This window comes from Natrix helvetica, assembly GCF_964273705.1.
Source record: "Natrix helvetica genome assembly, chromosome: 2".
NCBI classification, from domain to species: domain Eukaryota; kingdom Metazoa; phylum Chordata; class Lepidosauria; order Squamata; family Natricidae; genus Natrix; species Natrix helvetica.
In genome coordinates this window covers 179,852,823-179,871,959 of record NC_138552.1, presented here as the reverse complement: position 1 = coordinate 179,871,959, position 19,137 = coordinate 179,852,823, and the positions used below count along the sequence as shown (strand labels likewise).

The following is a 19,137-nucleotide window of genomic DNA, read 5'->3' as shown; positions in this document are numbered from 1 at the left end:
TTCTCCAAAGTGCCTCTTTAGTCCTCAACCTAATTCCTCTATGTTGATTAGGAATATGTCCAGGAAAACTAACCTTGTACTTCCTTCATTCTTTTGAAAAATGACATTTCTAATGAAAGAGGTTGAAAACATATTAGACCTCCTACTCCTAGCTGAGTTAATCATCTAGAAAATATAATAGTTAATTCTTTTATTGCCATTATAACTTATCCTCTTGAGAATTTTGAATTGATTTAGAAAGTCATTATTCATGCTTCTGCTTTGCTAAGTAACTTATGTAATATATAACTACCACCTACTGTACATGACTTGCTACTTATTGTAATCTAATTCCATACATCAACAATTACTGGTATGATATACCTTACACTACAAAATGAGATTTATTTCTTTTGGATTTAGATTTGTAGATCATAACATGGGTCAACCTTATTTAAAACACCTAGCAAAGAAACCTCAGTCACTTTCTCCTTTTATAGCATTGGTAAACATACTGGTTTGTAATCTTGTCACTCTTTTCTTACAGTTTTTCAAATCCAACATATAAAAGAGCTGACCAAATTGTGGATGGAGTCATCATGTGTCTGGTAAGAGAAGACTGGATCTTTTTCCCTCTCCCAATTTTTCCCCAGTTCATATCCTGCTTGTAATCTTTCTGGATGGATTGCTTTGGCCACTGTTTAACAAATGATGTTTGTTCAGATCCTGTGGATCTTCTTACATACACATTTATGAATCATTCCTTAATATTAAATTGAAATACAACATAGAAGCATTTTCTAAGATCATTTAGGACTTCATAGCTACTTTTTGCAGTATTGGCTAATGTAGTGGAGTAATGCAATCTGAACACTTCAGCCCACAGGGGTCCCCAACCCCTGGGCCATGAACCGGCACCTGTCTGCAGCATGTCAAAAACCCGGGCATGGAAACAAGTGAAGCCCCATCCGCTCATGCAGGCAGCATACAAAACCACACACACACCAGTCTGCGGAACAGGTCCCTGGTGCCAAAAAGGTTGGGACCTGCTGCCTTAGCTCATTATATATTCCAAAGATAGATCAGTTCTCCAGTTAATATACTTCCTTCTATCACTTTTTTGGGCTAGTTAGATTGCACAGTGTACAAAGACACTATGATTTGCTAGACTTTGGTTTAGTATTGTGTATGAAACTGAAGCCATGCAGCTAAAATTGCAGCCTGCCTGTCTCCTTTTTCACTTTAAAAAGTGCCACAATTTTATTCTCAGTCAGATCTCTATACTTGTGCTAAGGATCAACACCCTGAGGTCTATCTGAAATCATTAAAAGAGAAATACTACAAACAATAGACACCCAACTAGCACAGGATTGGCATTTATTTTATACAGTAATTGCCACGTTGCTTAAGATTTGGACGACCGGCTAATTAGCACTATAATAACACATTCACTACTAGATAGTGTCCAATAATCAACATATGCATATGCTAATATTGATAAATTGCTAAATTAAAGTCACATGGTGGTTATTTGCTCTTAGAGGCAAAATAATTATTTGTGAACCACAAATGGGTGCCAATACCCAATGTTTATTATATTAGACATGGATACATTCAGGTAATCACTTAATTTCCCCCCACCTACATATGGCTGGAATAACCTCTTCAGGATACGATGGGATATGGTATCCAAAGTTGCAGAGAGATCCAGAACCAACAGCATGTACTCCTCTCTCTCTCTCCCAGGAAAGATCAATAAGGTGACCAAAGCAGTTTAGGTGCCAAAACTGGACCCAAAATTTGTTTAAGGAAATCTGTTTTGTATAACAGTTTTGATCTATTCAGCCTCTGTGTCCTCAAGCATCTTGTTCAGGAAGAGGATGTTGGAAAGAAAGCACATCAGGTTAATACCTAAACATACAAACTCTGCTCTCTCTCCATCAAAGAAATAAGCTCCTTGCTGAATAGATAGAATAGATAAGGATAGAATAGAATTCTTTATTCGCCAAGTGTGATTGGACACACAAGGAATTTGTCTTTGGTTCATATGCTCTCAGTGTACATAAAAAGACAAGATACATTCGTCAAGAATCATAAAGCACAACACTTAATGATAGTCAAAGGGTACAAATAAGCAATCAGGAAACAATCAATATCAGTATAAATCGTAAGGATACAAGCAACAATGTTACAGTCCTGCAGTCATAAGTGGGAGGAAATGGGTGAAAGGAATGATGAGAAGATTAATAGTAATGCAGCCTTAATGAATAGTTTGACAGTGGTTAGGGAATTATTTGTTTAGCAGAGTCATGGCATTCGGGGGAAAACTGTTCTTGTGTTTTGGTATGCAGTGCTCTATGGTGTCGTTTTGAGGATAGGAGTTGAAACAATTTATGCCCAGGATGCAAGGGGTCTGGAAATATTTTCACAGCCCTCTTTTTGACTCATGCAGTGTACAAGTCCTCAATGGAAGGCAGATTGTCAGTAATGGCTTTTTTCTGCAGTTCTGATTATCCTCTGAAGTGTCTGTCTGTCTTGTTGGGTTGCAGAACCAAACCAGACAGTCATAGAGGTGCAGATGACAGACTCAATAATTCCTCTGTAGAACTGTATCTGCAGCTCCTTGGACAGTTTGAGCTTCCTGAGTTGGCGCAGAAAGAACATTCTTTATTGTGCTTTTTTAATGATGTTTTTGATGTTGTCCATTTTAGATCTTGAGATCAGAGGTGGGTTGCTGCCAGTTCGGCCAAAACCGGTAGTGGAAATCAGGCCTGGGTCACAAAATCGAAAGTGACCCAGGCCTGTCACGTCCCCGAATCGGTTCACTCCCCGCCGCTGGGCCACCGCCATTTTGGATTTCCATGACTGCACATGCACAGTTCACTGTAAATTGTTCTGTGCATGCACACAGAACAATTTACATTGAGCAGTGCAGGCGCCTGACACACACAGGTTGCGAACCGGTAGTAAAACCGGCAGCACCCCTGCTTGAGACATGATACAACCTAGAAATTTGAAGGTCCCTACTGTTGGTACTATGTTGTCTGGTATTGTAAGAGGTGATAGTAAGGGAGGTTTTCTCCTAAAGTCATGCAAACATTGACTTCAAGAATACTTTTTTTTTACAAAGATTATATTTCTAACTTTAGTATTGTACTACTTACAAAGCTATAATATGTAAGCATATCACCAGATATCTTTCTTGTAGAACAGGCAAGAAGCTGGTCATTTTTGATGACTAGTTGTATTTATTCTATTCACACGGGGCAAGCAGCCTCAGGCAAATTCCAAGCTAAATTCTGTAACTATACATCTTTTTTTTTAAAGACGGGTTTTCTTTCTTTGAAGAACCATCCATGTGAAAAGCTTTCATTGGCAAGAGAAAAGAATGCAGGGAAAAACAAACTGTAAGGATTTGCACTTGGCAGGACCAACAATTAAATGCTTGAGGCTAGATACTTGTATAACTTACCACACTGAAGAAGTGTCATGATAACTCATTGTGCTTTCTAGATATTTTGCAAATTTTGCAACAAGTAAACCCAGACTAAAAATATGCATTATTTGTGGTTCACATTTATTAGTAGATAAACAGAAAATGTGCCATCATATATTTGAGTCCCTGTTTATTTGCCTATATGTCCTATTGATTATTGAATATGGGCATACACCAGAGAAAACAGAGTTCTTATATATTCAATTAGCTGATAACCTGGCATTGCCCAGGTATTTATTTATAGGGAGAAAATGTCTGGACCAAACGTAATTTCTAATGTTGGATTTCCCCCCTTACCAGAGGGAGCCCTCTTGTGGTGTACTATGAAGCTATCACCATGGCAACTCCACTGCACTGTACAGTAGAAACCATTTTACAGCACAGTAGAAGCCATTTTAAGGCACAACAGGCTGTATCTTAACAGAACACACACACCAAGGAGTGTTAGGGGTGTCTTACCCCAGCAGTACTTTATTTCCAGAGAGTAAGTCATCTGTGTACCAAGTTTAGTTGAAATTGTTAGAGGCATTCCAGTTATGCTGGAACACACACACACACACACACACACACACACACACACAGTGAGTGAGTGAGAGAGAGAGACAGAGACAGAGAGAGAGAAGATAAATGATCAGTAGAAACTGTTGTAGAGCTTGCCAACCTCCAAGCAGTTAAAGCAGGGGTGTCAAACTCGCCTCGTCACAGCGTCATCACTTGACGTATTGTGACTTCCCCCCCCCCTCGCTAAATCGGGAAAGGGCATGGCCAGCACGTGATGCATCTGGCCCATGAGCTGTGAGTTTGAGAGGCCTGAGTTAAAGGCTTAAGAGCGGCATCTTCTTTTCCATTTGGTGACTGTTTTCCCTATATATATGCATAGTCAATCTTGACAATTTTATTATAATTTGGATAGCTATTACCACTATAGGTAGTACTCACCTAACCACCTGTTAAGCAACCATTCAAATTTATGAGTGTGCCTAAAAACGTCCAGTTCTCATACTTACAAGGTTGCAGTGTCCATTTGGCAGGCAGCTCATAATTATGATGTTGAAGCATCCCATGGTCACATGATTGCCATTTGCAGCTTTCATTGGTTTTCAACAAGCAAAGGGAAAGGGAAAACCAGCAGGTCCCAAAGGGTGATCACATGATGTCACATTTTACAACTGTGCTACTTAGTAATGGAAATTCCAGTCCTAATTACTGTGGTTAAATGAAAACCACCTATATCTCCTACTAAAATAAACAAACTTAAAAGTGCTTAGCTTTGGCTCAGTTTTCTCTTTGAAAACTTCTTATTTTACAGGTAAAAACAAAGGACACTTAAAACAAAAATATTAGTAATTTATGTGGCTTGAATCTTTCTCCACATATCGGAAAGAACTTTTTAGTTTGATTACTTTACTATATTAAATATAACTTCTTGGGCTTTGCAACTAGTTTTCATTCAAAGGACAAATATTTAGACCAAGCCAAACCACATTATGTTTTGTTGAATTAGATTGCTGAATAATTAGTTCAATGTTTAATTTTCTCTTACTTATTGCATTTATCAGGCAATTTAGCCCTCAAAGATTCTTGAAATGGTATTCTGTGAAAATATGGCATGAGAAACTAATAATGAGGTTTTACTACAACCAACAAGTTTTCACACCGCTGTGTAAGCTAATCCTAAAGCCTGACACTGTCAGCTCCATCTGATGTTTCCTTCTATCAGCTGTCACCTAGCAATTTTTGCATCTTTTTTCAGTGTTTTTTCTATTCCAGACATCATTACGTTCATTGTTCTTCATGTTACACTAAGAATATATATATGTTTTCATTTTTTTCAAAACCCATTTTGTTAACCAACAGCATCTAACCAACTTTGATTTATCTTTTAAAAAAGCTATATAGGGATAGCCACTTTCTAAGTCAACCCACTTTCTAAGTTTCTACACTATATTGAGCTACATTAGTGGACAACTAGCCCCGGTTCACACAATAAGCTAAGCTAGAAAAATAACACAACCCCATCCAGCACTTAAACAACTTAGCCGGTTGCATCTGCTAGAATTAGCTCATTATTTATTTATGTATTATATAAAAATTTTTTATTTAAAAATGCTTAAGAGATTAAAGAGAGGGAAAATTTGGGAAGAAAAAAGTAAGGAAAGTAAATAAAAGTATTAGGCAAATAAAAAGTGTAAAAAAAGAAAAGGCAAGAAAAGTTTTGAACAAGTGATTTCCAATCTTTTTGACAGCAGTTATAAAATGCATTTATATTTTCTGTCTCTTTCTGAGGTTACAACATAATTTCCTTATTTCGTTAGCCTGAGCCTTTTTAATAATCAAACTCACATATATCACAAGTTCCTTTTTAAACAAAAAATCCGTAAGGGATCTCTAGTCATTAATACTATGGTTATCGTCCTTTTTCTAATCAGACAAGTCAATTTTGCCATCTCTGCTAATTCTGACATTTTAGAGGGATGGAACTGATAAAAATTTAGATAGAAACCACCAGGAAATCCCAGGACTGTAAATTAGAGTATTTTTTTTAAAGGAATCAAACAAGGTCACAGCAAGCGACTATCATACTATTGCCAAGAAAACCATGAGCAATTGAACCTAGTGTGCAGTTTTCCGTAAATGAACTTGACTAAAAGGAATCTTTACTTCTACACATCAATACATTTGCATTTATTGATTTTCCTATTGATAATATTTGGATTTTTTTTTCTCAAAAATCTCTTTTATTTATTTATTTATTTATTTATTTATTTATTTATTTATTTATTTATTTATTTATTTATTAATCATTTTTATATGCCGCACCCTCTCCACCAAGGGACTCGGGGCGGCGTACAATTTACTACATAACACATAATGACGACAAGGAGGAGATATACAAAAAGCATTATACACACACAATAAATAAATAATCAATTAATTAAAACAGCAAAAAGCAATTAAAAAACAATTAAAACACCCAGAGTCAAACCTAATTTAAAATTGTATCCAGAGGGATTAGAATAGCTATAATTCAAGCCAGGCCGGCTAGTCGGAACAGGTGGGTCTTGAGTTTCATGCGGAAGGAGCGGAGATCGGTTGTTGTCCTGATGTCGGGGGGGGGAGGTCATTCCAGAGGGCTGGGCCCATCACAGAGAAGGCCCTGCCCCTCGGCGCCGCCCTCTGGCATTGCTTGGTGGACGGCACCCGGAGAAGTCCCTCCCTGTGCGAGCGAATTGGTCGCAGGGATGTATGGGGCAGGATACGATATTTTTTCTGAATAGAGGGTAAAAATGATTAGTAACTAAATTATTCTATGTGACACCTGGACAAAAAAAACCAACCCCATTTTATAAAAGCATGTAATATTATGCACTTCTAAGCAGTACGGTAGTTCAAAATCACAACATTCAATATTTACTGGGAATAGGTTTGCAATAGAAAATTATGATCATTGCACTTGTGAAGGAATTAGGTTGTAACATGATGGCCTCCAAGTGTTTTAAATTACAATTCCTATATCCACAGAGCTTTAAACAAAACTGAGGCATATAGGTGCTGAAGTCCAAAGCCTCTGGAAAGTTGATTTGACATTGCAACATTGGTGTTTTTCAGATCTGTTGGGCTGCAACCTCCATCATCCTCAGTGAGCAATATCATTTGGGAGAAACTAAAGTAGGGAAAATTAAAAAGACAGTATAAATCTTCCAGATTAAAAGACCCCCAATTCTCTACAATTGTTTACATAATTTAATCCTGTGCAACTGTGCACTCTCACCAAGCCCCACTGTGTTCTCCTCATTAGGCAGCTTTGAATTTAAGGTTACCATATGTCTAACAAAAGGAAGACATGTCCTCATGTTCTCCGTCTAGCAGCTATAGCCTAAAATTAAATGTGTGTGTTTTCTTTCATCTGTTGACAGATTCAACAGCCTTGATTGACATTATTTATTCCCTGATGCTATCAGCAATCTACTTCAGTCCACCCCCCTTCCAAGAGCCTTTAGATAATAACATGATTCTCATAGGTTCCTGTGGTGAAATTTGAAGACCGTTCTTGTCGATTCTCTATTATCATTAACATGTATTTGAAAAATAAAGATTTATAGGAAAAACAGCAATTGAAATTCTGATACTAAAGGTGTGGTTCGTTCGTTCTTTTCTTTTCTTTCTTTCTGTAACTTTGCAGCTTGTATCCTTAAGATTTATATTGATAATGTTTGCTTCCTGGTTGCTTATTTGTACTCTATGACGATCATTAAGTGTTGTACCTTATGATTCTTGACAAATGTATCTTTTCATGTCTTTTTATGTACAGTGACTGCATATGCACCAAAGACAAATTCCTTTGTGTGTCCAACCACACTTGGCCAATAAAGAATTCTATTCTAGTTTATTTCCTTCCTTCTGCAGTTTTTCGCTGTAATACTTGTCATGGACGCCCAGAAAGATAAACGGTGTCTGTCCACTTTTCCAATCGTCTGTGTCCCCCCCAACCCAAGTTGGATTGCAAAGTTTCGAGCTCGCACCTTCCTGATTCACACGGGGAATGGGGGAAATATCACAGAAGGCTCGAGCTCAAGTTGATAACAAGACGAGAGGCAGCTTCGGATTTCCACAAAGAAAGAAAAAAGCGACTTTCTGTTTTAGAAAACAACCCGACCTCCGCGCCACTAAGCGGCGCCCTCGGCCGCGGCCTGTGCTCCGATCGCCGGTCTTCTGCGCAAAGGCCAGACTGATACCTCCCCCTCGACACACTGTGAGCCGGTGCGATGGGCGCCAGGGTGACCCGCGTGCTTAGCAAGTTTAACCTGGAGAGCCGAGCGCACCGGGAAATCAGCAAGAGCAAACCCTCGTCTGCCCCGCGCCACCCCGTCGCAGCCACGCCGGATTGTGAGTTCAGCAGGGCGCAAACGCGCTGCCGGACGGTTGACTCATCCTGCGCCGCTTCCTTTGGTTTCTGCTGCAGAAGGGGCTGGTTAAAGGAAATTTGGGGGAGGGAGGGAACCAGGTGCCGTCCCGCCAGGGAATATCCTCGGGCAGCTCCGTTGCACGGCGCCCATAAAGAGCAAAGGGCTTCCTTTCCCTTTACATCGAAGGGACCACCGGCCTTGGGAGTAGATCTTGCAAAGGAAGGGGCTATTCGTAGTCAGGCTTTGTCCTTTAAATGAATCCGGGCTGGGGAGCTGCACAAACAAAAGCAACCGCGATTTCCGAGGACCAAGGCGCTGGTGACATTGAAGCCACCCCTTGTTCCGCTCCCGAGTTTTGGAAACCGCGCCCGCGCTTTAGCTCTGCTTTTGGAAGGACTGGTGGTTTGACTTTTAGCAGTCGCGTCTGCGATAATGGGCAGAGGCTGGGAACGGTAGTTTGGGAGGCAGTTGAGGTGGTGCAAGGATGCCGAGACAGCGCGTGGATATAGCAATAGCACGTAGACATATATACCGCTTCACAGTGCTTTATGGCCCTCTGTGAGCGGTTTACAGAGTCAACAATCAGGGTCCTCGTTTTACCCACCTCGGAAGGATGGAAGGCTGAGTAAACCTTGAGCCTATTGAGATTCGAACTGCTGAACTTCTGGCAGTCAGTAGAAGTAGCCTGAAGTACTGCATTCTAACCACTGCGCCACCGCAGCTCTTGGTCACTAAGTGAGGACTATCTGTATTCTTCTCTTATAAGCCTACCTGGTTTTCCATTTAAAAGAAATGTCGGGTTATAATACCTATTATTCTGGCTGTTTATAGCACTTAGACTTATATACCGCTTCATAGTGCTTTTACAGCCCTCTCTAAGCTGTTTCAGAGCCAGCCTATTGCCCCAACAATCTGGATCCTCGTTTTACCAACTTCGGAAGGATGAGTCAACCTTGAGCCTAGTGAGATTCGAACTGCTGAACTGTTGCCAGTTGGCAATCAGCAAAAGTAGCCTGCAGTATGGCACTACTGTGCCACCGCAGCTCTCTGAAGGTCTTCGGGTTCCATCAGTATAGACGTAAATATACAAATGATTTAACAATATCTCCTTTTTTGTCTGGCTGACACTCTACTCAAAATAGCCCTGTTGCAAACAACGAATGTATAGCTCCTATAAAGAAGCAGATACAGGTAGTCCTCGACTTACAATACTTTGTTTAGTGGCTGTTCAAAGCTGTAATGGCACTGAAAAAGTTGCATGGGTGACTAACCATTGCTCAGGGCTGGAACACATGTCATCAACCTCTACCCACCCATAACCCACTGGAAAACAACTTCTACCTATCTTTTCCTGCTGTGCCATGATGTTTTCTGATTTGTGTTGGCACAAGTGGTGCTGCCCAATTTATCTGTTGCACTTAATTTCATTGTGGTGCAAACACTACTGTGTGCTGTGGCAGAAGTGCCTTCTCCTTTTCCTCTTTGACTATTGATCGATCCCTTGGTAGCCATTTTGTTTTGGGTAGCTGGGCCTGTCCCCTTCTGAAAGACTTTGATAGTGAACCTCTGGATCCGCCCCCCCCCCCCCCGGCACCATCTTTATCTTAGCGGTAGACTAGTGAAATTGGACTTCTTCTTTCACTGTGAATCGGGGATATGGTGGTTCCTTCTTTTCCTCTCTACGTGAAATTCAGAAAGGTTTCATTGTTTTCCCTTGGCAACCTACATGACAAGAAAATGGTAAGAGCACGGTGGTCTGTTAGTGGAAATCCAGTGTTCCCAAAGATCCATCCAAGGAAAGAGAGTGGTACCTTGGTGGGAGGTGTAAAGAAGGCAAGTCTACCCGTTAAAGGGCCATTGCCAGTGTAACATAACCAAAGCAGAAAAGGTTGAAATCTAGGGGGAGATTCCCCTTACTAGCTTCATTTCCAACCAGTTTACATATAGGAGTCAAGCAGCTTAAGACTATGGTATGAGGGCATCCTTAGGAAGTTGAATGACCCAGGCCAGGAAATTTCCTGAGACTATATTAATTTCAGTGGACATCATCCTGTTATGGTCAGGACATACGTTCTTCAGATGAAATCCACTAAAAGCAGTAGAGTAGAAGACTTATATTCCGATTTCATTCAGCCACAATGTTCACAAGCTAAATCATAATCTCTTAGTTAAACATGCCTAAAAATGTAGCACTTAAAACAAAATGGAAAGTCAGTAAGATGGGTAGAAAAAGAATATAATATGCTGAGGAAGAATTAGGAGTAGAATTTATTTTCTAAGGCAGGGGTCTCCAACCTTGGCAACTTTGGAGACCCCTGTCCTAAGATGACAGGCCTGCTTAACTACATAGAAAACACTCTCTGCCCCTTGTCTTCCATGTCTCCATTATAATGTACAATGACAGACCTTACACATTAAATGATTCTGGCCCAAGTTAGAGGAATAATTGTTTTCAAGTTTTTAGGAGTAGAGGCTATTTCAAATGCAGTTCAGTAGCCTGAATATGTGTGTGTATTTGTAAATGCACATATAAACTTTTTGTTTATGATTTCATTTAGAACCTTCTTGTGGAGTCCATGGTGCTTTCGGAGGTTGTTTGCTTTCAGACATTTCATTAACCTACTAGATAACATTATCTGTGCTACTGAGAGTGGTGTTTGTTTTCTATTTATATACATTAGTTTTCCCTGCCAATATTGGCAGAGATGTTGTTTTTTCCCTTAATACTTCCTTGATTAAGGTATTGTTTTATACTTGCTTGATTGTTTGTTAGGTGTCAATGTCTGCTTATCTGGATGTTGGCTTTTTGTTTCAAAAAACTAGTAAGGAGACAAATAATCAAGCAGAAAACAATATTCTATTCAAGAAACTACCAAGGAGAACACCAACCTTATTAACCCTGCCAAGACAAGCTACTAGATATAAATGAGGAGCAAACTCCACACTTACTCCATATTTACTGATAAATTACCTAGTTCAGTGACCTTTCTGCCATCGCATGCCAAAAGTGGGAGGAGCGCTTGTGCCCAGGACCATAATTCTATGCGCCCTGCCCCCCGTGCACGACCCCCCCCCCCACATGCTCTCACCGCTTTTGGCACATGGTGGCACAGTGGACCCGTTTTTCGCCCTCCCCAGGCTCCAGACCCTTTCTAGAAGCCTGGGGATGGCAAAAATGGCCTTCCCCACCCTCTGGAGGCTGAAAATGGCCCATTTGCCAACTTCTGGTCAGACTGGAAGGCCCGTTTTTTGCTCTTCCCAGGCTCCAGAACCTTTCTAGGAGCCGGGGGAGAGCAAAATGGCCTCCCCCCCACACCCCAGAGGCCCTCCGGAGGCCAAAAACGGGCCATTTTCCGATTTTCGTTGGGCCCAGTAGGTCCGTTTTTTGCCCTCCCCAGGCTCCAGAGACTTTCTAGGAGCCTGGGGAGGGCGGAAAATGGCCCAACACGCAATCCCGAAATTCGGGAATGGACTTCCGGGTTGCCTGTTGGACCGTTTTTCACCCTCCACAGACTTCAGGGAAGCCTCCAGAGGGTGAAAACCGGCCGAAAATCAAGGCCGAAAATCAGCTGGCCGCTGGAGCTGACGGGGTAACGCCTCGCATGCCCTCAGAAATGGCTCCATGTGCCACCTGTGGCATCATGGACCTAGTTGGATAATGAAAATTCTGCAGGTAAATTTAGCCAAGCTCAGAGAGCACCAAGAACTCCACAGTTCAGCTCTGAGCTACATATATTCTCTTCTATTGGAACTGTTCTATTTTGTTGTAAAAACAGAAAGTTATGGGTTTTATGTTTATTTTCTTCAGGGTCTGCCAGCTTCCAAGAAGAGATAAAGAAAAAAGATGAAAAGCTTCTTACTTTGTTGAAGGATGTCTATGTTGATTCCAGTGATCCAGGCTTGCAAGTGAGTTACCAAGTCTTAAAATGCACACACACATTGATAATTTAGCTTTACATAGCACCCTGGGGACAAAAGAAGTTTCAGGGTTTTTCATGACACAGTCTAGATAGCCTTTGCTTTCTTATATTGATTTGTTACCCATATCAGTTCAAGCCAGTGCCTGATATTTCTTTCAGTTTATGAATGCAATTAATCTTTTATACATTTCCCATTCCCAGTGACATTTAAGGATCGATCTAGGTAAACTTTTTCACAGATTCCCCAAATATCTTGTTTTATTTCACCTGCTCAAAATTCTGTTTTGCCTTTATTTTGGTAATGCACTGCAAATGCATCAGAATTCCTGGTAATTTGAAGACGCTCACAAGTAGTCCTTGACTTGAAACCATTTATTTAGTAATCGTTTGAAGTTTCAAGAGTGCTGAAAAAAGTGACATATGACCGCTCTTTGCACTTAGACCAGGGGTCTGCAACCTTAAACACTCAAAGAACCACAAAGGTCCTAACCGGAAGCCCCTTCCACTGTTCAATTCTGGAGCCGACCAGAAGTCTAGTTCCCCATAGAGTCTCCTCCTAGCATGGCATCCTTTTTCCTCTACCTGTCCTAACCAAAAGCCCTATCAATTGTGGAGCTGGTGACAGGGAGCTGCAGCAAAGGGATAAATGAGCCACATGCGGCTCCAGAGCTGCAGATTGCTGATCCATGACTTGGACAGTTGCCCTGTGATCAAAATTTGAGCTCTTGGCATTTGGCATGTATTTATGACGGTTACAGCATCCTGGCATAGCAATAGCTCTTAGACTTATATACTGGTCCATAGTGCTTTACAACGCTCTCTGAGAGTTATAAAGTCAGCATATTGCCCACAATAATCTGAATCCTCATTTGACCAACGTTGGAAGGCTGAGTCAACCTGGAGCTCTGTCAGGATCAAACTCCAGACTGTGGGCAGAGTTAGCCTGCAATACTGCATTCCAACCACTGCACCAACAGGGCATGTAGGTTACAAATGGCGATCATGTGATCTCCTTTTGTAATCTTTCCAGCTAGATTCCAGCAAGCAAAATTAATGTGGGAAGCTGGGTTTTCTTGACAACGGCAGTGATTCGCTTAACAACCGTGGCAAAAGGGGGTCCTAATATTGGATGGGACTCACGTAAACAACCTCTTGCATAACGAAGGAAATGCTGGTCCCAATTGTAGTCGTAAGTCGGGGGACTACCTGTATTCAAAAGTAAGCACTTCTGAATAACTTATTTATATTTGGAATCTGACATTAAGGTGCTTGTAGATGTCCAAATATCTGGGAGATTATTCAGAAATAATGTTAGTTGTGTTTAATAGGGCTTTCTCTTTTAGTTCTAAGATAATTGATGTTGACTGTAATATAAGAGAGATAAATAGACCTGGGGAATAACTCTCATGCATTTGGTGGATGAGCTAGGTTCAAGGCCTATAGATGGCTTATTTTCAGAATTTAGAAGTTAGAAAGAAATGCTGAAAGATGTCCTGCTTGGAGATGCCCTCCTTTTTCTTTTTTGCCTCACTGTCCCTCTGGCAGCTTGTTCTACTTTCTGTCCCAGATCTTTTCTGTTCATCTGTTCAGGGGTTGTTCTGTTCATTTGTTCAGGGGTTGCCACAAAGAAGAGGGAGTCAAACTATTCTCCAAGGCACCTGAGGGTAGAACAAGAAGCAATGGGTGGAAACTAATCAAGGAGAGAAGCAACTTAGAACTGAGGAGAAATTTCCTGACAGTTAGAACAATTAATCAGTGGAACAGCTTGCCTCCAGAAGTTGTGAATGCCCCAACACTGGAAGTCTTTAAGAAGATGTTGGATAGCCATCTGTCTGAAACGGTATAGGGTTTCCTGCTTAGGCAGGGGGTTGGACTAGAAGACCTCCAAGGTCCCTTCCAACTCTACTATTGTATTGTATTGTATCTCTTCCCCCTCTCCTCCACTCACTGTAGTTGCAGAGATAGTTATCTTTAGTCTGAATTTTAATATTTCATGAGGTTATATGAAAAAAAATACCATGGCTGTGTTTGCTATCATTGCTGTCCTCCACTGTCTTTTTGCAGTATTTTACGAAAAATCCTACATCAATCTATAATGAGATTTCTGGGGAGCCCCTGGGGAACTTTGAAAAAATATCTTAAAAGGGTACCCCTCACTCTTTCCAGCATTGCTTATTTTAAATTTCAATGGTTATCGGTAGTGTCAAAATGTGAAACACAGTAAGGGAAACAAATTGCAGCATAGCAAAGAATGATCTGTTGATATCGACAAACCAGTTGTCCAAAATAAGAAATCCATAGCCCTTTTTTTCCCCCCAGCAGTCTACTGCAAGCAGTCCCTGTGCTTATTAGCTTTTTCATAGCAATTAAAACTCTCAAGCAAGAACAGGCCATCTCTTAGCATCTCATTGTAAAATTCCCTGTGTTTTGATGCTATAAAATAGGTCAGCCTAATTTCAAAAATCTTCTGCAAGGGATCAATTTAGAAAAGCTGTCTTTCTTCTGGCAGTCCACTAGGTGGAGATAAAAAGAGAGAGAAGAATCACGTTTTCCTTGCTGGGCCCTCCTCAGCCTGAAATTTTGACTTGTAAGTGGGCATTATGTTACAGGTCCCTGCAGTGTGGGGCTGCAGTGTTTCTTAACCTGGGTGACTTTTAAGATATCTGGACTTCAACTCCCAGAATTCCCCAGTTTGCTGAAGCCCACATTAAGATATGTTGCCAAGGTTGAGAAAACTAAGCTCTAGAATTTGCAATTGCTTCCTTATTCTCCTTCCTTCTTTTGGGATTTTTTTTTTTGCCCAACAATCAATTGCTTGGTTTCAGTTACTAAAACTAAATTAATCCTAAGTAGTCCATTTACAATTTTCTAAGATTCCTGAAAAGATAATGAAATGTTTAAACTATTTTTTTTCTCATGATTAGATCATTTATTTTTCAGAAAAGATACACCTCTGAGGTTATGTCTTTTATCCTGTATGTGAATGGGCAAAGCCTCTTGTCATTTAGGTTACCCAAAGAACAAGTCTTTGTTGAGAATATTTTCATGAATAATCGTTTAGAAATAGAAATAAGATACTGAGGATATCTTGACAGGCCACAACATTTGGCCAAAACTAATTGGATGTAATTTAAAAGTAATCAGGCTTGCATTTAGATACCATGAAAATAAGTAGGGTTTCTGTAATTGGCACTGGATCCTGCATCTAGAGACTTTTGTTTAGCTAATGTAAGAAATGTTAAAGTAAAAGGGCCTGCCCCCTAAGCCAGCAGGGCAGTTTTAGGTTCTTAATTGTTTTCTAAGTTTGCACTTATATCTTTTTTTCCTTCTTAAACACTCCAGGCAGCTTAGTATCTAGGTCTCCCCTCATTTTAGACTCAAAACAATCTTGTGAGGTTTTTAAGACAAGAGAGAATGTCTGGCCCAGAGTCACCCACTGGCTCCTATAGCTGAAGGGAAATTTGAATTAATAGTCAAGAAAAAAATAATATTGAGGAAGAAAAGGAAGAGCTGCTAGCAAGATAACAGTCAGATAAAAGAAACCTGAGTCCAGAACAGAATTGTAACCCGAGGAAGCATCTCAGACAAGACCCACCCTAATTCTCATGAGGATAAAGGGAGAGAGAAGGCAAATGCATTGAGGGGGAAAGGGATTTTTAAAACCATTGGAAAATAAAAAAGTAACAAGCGACTGTATAATAACCCAGACTATTATTCTATTTGGCTTGAATTTTGTCTTTAACTGATAGCAGCCACATTTGGGGTTTCAGGATTCTACCTTGCTAATAATCCTAGATCTGAATCTGGGATCTTGTACATTAAAAAAAATAAGTAATGTTCTAATGTAATAATTTTCCAAATACCCCTGAGGTATTTCCAATTCTTTAAACAGCCAGAATAACAAGTATTATAACCAGACACCTTTTTAAATTGAGAAACCAGGTAGGCTCATAAGAGAAGAATACAGGTAGTCCTCACTTAGTGACCAAGAGCCACGGTGACGCAGTGGTTAGAATGCAGTACTGCAGACTACTTCTGCTGACTGCCAGAAGTTCAGCAGTTCGAATCTCACCAGGCTCAAGGTTGACTCAGCCTTCCATCCTTCCGAGGTGGGTAAAATGAGGACCCAGATTGTTGGGGGCAATAGGCTGACTCTTAGAGAGGGCTGTAAAAGCGCTGTGAAGCGATATATAAGTCTAAGTGCTATTGCTAAGTGCTATTAGATCAGTAACTACCGTGTTTCCCTGAAAATAAGACAGGGTCTTATTTTCTTTTGAACCCTGAAATAAGCACTTGGCCTTATTTTCAGGGATGTCTTATTATTTTTGAGGTGCAGGAGGAGGTGAGTGTGGCTACCTCACGGCTGCTGCCCTGTTGGAATATTTTTGGGGAGGACTTCAGGGGATGGCTTATTTTAGGGCATGCACTCAAAAGTCAGATTGGGCTTATTATCCGGAGAGGTCTTATTTTCGGGGAAACAGGGTAATTATGCTAGTTATGACAGCATCAAATGGTGTGCGTGTGTCCTACAACTGATCCTTGAATTGCAATGATCGGTGACCATTGTGACCATGTGATCACAATTTGGGAACCAGCTAACAATTATGAGACCTGCTGCATCCCATAGGCATGCAATTGCCATTTGTGACCTTCCCTGCCAACTTCTCACAACCAAAGTCAATGGGAAACTGGCAGGAGGTTGCAAGTCACTCACCCCCACCAATTCTTCTTCCAAGAAGTCTCTGGACAGCCTGTGGACAGCACCTGCCCACCTGTACTCTGTAGCACCTGGCTGCATTCTCTAGTGGCTACCCCAGCACCTGCCCACCCTGCACTCAAGCACCCACCTGTGGGACCTACCCGCCTACTTATCTGGAACAAAATTTCGGTAGCATAAGCAAACATGCGGTCTTGTGAGTCCTTGCTTAACCATCTACACAAAGTCCTTGCTTAACAATGACAATGTCTCTACCATTGCAGTCATGATACATTCTGCTTTATGACTGCATCGTTTAGCAATGGAGATTCCAGTTCCAATTATCATCGTAACCCAAGGATTATCTGTAGTTCAAAACTTTGATACAGGTGATTATATGAAAAATAAATGCCTTAAAATAGAAACAGAACATTGGCTAACATATTTCTAACACTTTTTTTTTTACTTTTCTCTCTCTCCATCTTCTACAAGAAAAAAGGGAGGAATCTCCCACATAAGCATGGAGATTACAGGCCGCTGATAGATGGACACTTCAATTATCTGGACATTCAGACTGTTCCCAAAGGCAAAATCTTGATAGAGGAAGCCTTGACTCTTCTCAACAATCATCACCGCTCTCCAGAGACATGGACTGCTGAGAAAATAGCAGATAAATATTCTTTAGAACTGAAGGATGTGAATAACCTTTTAACATTCTTCATCCCGTTTGTTATGGAGTTCCTTCCTTACAAGGACCAGAAAACCCTGGACTCCAAATAAAAATTGCAAAGAGAGCTCAAAGAGAGTTTGTCAGTGTTCAACCATAATTACATGCCTATAGTAATTCTTCCTCCCCCATCAGTCAAACATAGCAATTTCAGTGGTACCTGCATTTTCTTTGGCACATCTGTATCAGCAAAACCAACCTGATCGTGGAGCTATGAAGTGCCAGGTGGGGGGAGATGTGCCGGCAGCCAGTCATGCAGTATTTTTAAATATTCTAAAAATGTTGGCTGCCTCGTGGATGATGTGTTCCAAAGCATGATGTTCATTGCTCAGAATCAGACAATAGAAGTGCAGGTTCTTTGCACCTGATATTTTGCAGCTGGAGCTCTGTAGAAGCTTCTGCCCTAATAGCATTCTGCAAATAGCTTTCAAAACAGATTTGTATCTTCCTTCTGAGAATTTGCCAGTGCGTATCTGTAGTTATTATATTTGGTCGACAAAGGAGTACGCATGCAAATGGGGAAGATTAAATTTAGGGATAGTGTTCTTTTAATTTTGAGTTTATTACCGGTGTTAGAAACAAAGAGTGTTTGAGGCAAATACTGTTTTTCCTCTGTTTGGATCATAATTCCTAGTTATTCTTCCTTACTACACTGTTCAGCTTAATAGCCTATTGTTAATTATTGACATCATACCCATGAAATCTGTCTTAGCTGCTAACCTTGTTTCAGCCTCTCAGTAAAGGCCTGTAATAGATAACTAGTGAAGGTTCTGCATTTTATGATTGTGGAAATAACAATTGAGACACAGCTTTCCTCCTTTCGGTTCTAATACATTTGTTCTAGCTACTTCACTTTTTTTGGCTGTTGTTTATAATTGGAGCAAACTTCCTGGTGAGACTTGGAGAGAAGGAAACGTGGGGGGACAGGATTGGTTATTTGAGCCATCAGTTGTATGTTATCCCCAGTTCTCAGCTTTGCTTGGGCAAATAGAACAACTAAAAGTAAATCCTGATAGTATAGATGTTGTATTTTTTTTTGTATAGGACGATAGTTGGATCCGAATCCAAATCTTCCCTGGATTGATGTACATTATTTGTTTTTTGTCCTTACTAGCAACAGAGATGGAAGGTTGATGAAAATTTTCTCACTCCGTAGGGGAGTGTTTGGAAAGCGTCACCTCTACCTCTCTGTTTTGACTTGTGTGGCCCTGGGGATGCTTTCTCAGAGGCTACTATTTGCAAACAAACATACCCTGAATCATAACATTGACTCTAAACTGACTAGTGAATTGCTCTTTGAGGTCTCTTGAGGAGGAAGTGTTCATCAGATGCAGAAAAAGAAATGTCTTTTGTCTAGAAGAATCCGGAAAGAAAACCAAATATACTCCGAAACTGAAACCTGACTTTAATAG

At 40.6% G+C, this 19,137-nt stretch overlaps 1 protein-coding gene across 3 annotated transcripts; it reads left to right on the top strand.

The window, feature by feature from the left end:
* The first annotated feature begins 8,183 nt into the window (after positions 1 to 8,183).
* On the top strand, positions 8,184 to 17,791 carry NDUFAF4 (NADH:ubiquinone oxidoreductase complex assembly factor 4). 3 transcript variants are annotated; one of them, XM_081942346.1, is made up of 3 exons: positions 8,184 to 8,362; positions 12,191 to 12,288; positions 17,491 to 17,791. In XM_081942346.1, exons 1-3 carry the CDS (start codon positions 8,242 to 8,244, stop codon positions 17,776 to 17,778), a joined length of 507 nt encoding a protein of 168 aa, XP_081798472.1. In that variant the 5' UTR covers positions 8,184 to 8,241; the 3' UTR covers positions 17,779 to 17,791. The 3 variants fall into 3 exon arrangements, with proteins under 3 accessions (XP_081798472.1, XP_081798471.1, XP_081798473.1); XM_081942345.1 differs by having other exon boundaries at positions 17,488 to 17,791; XM_081942347.1 differs by lacking the exon at positions 8,184 to 8,362 and adding an exon at positions 8,408 to 9,460 and having other exon boundaries at positions 17,488 to 17,791.
* Positions 17,792 to 19,137: the final 1,346 nt, after the last annotated feature.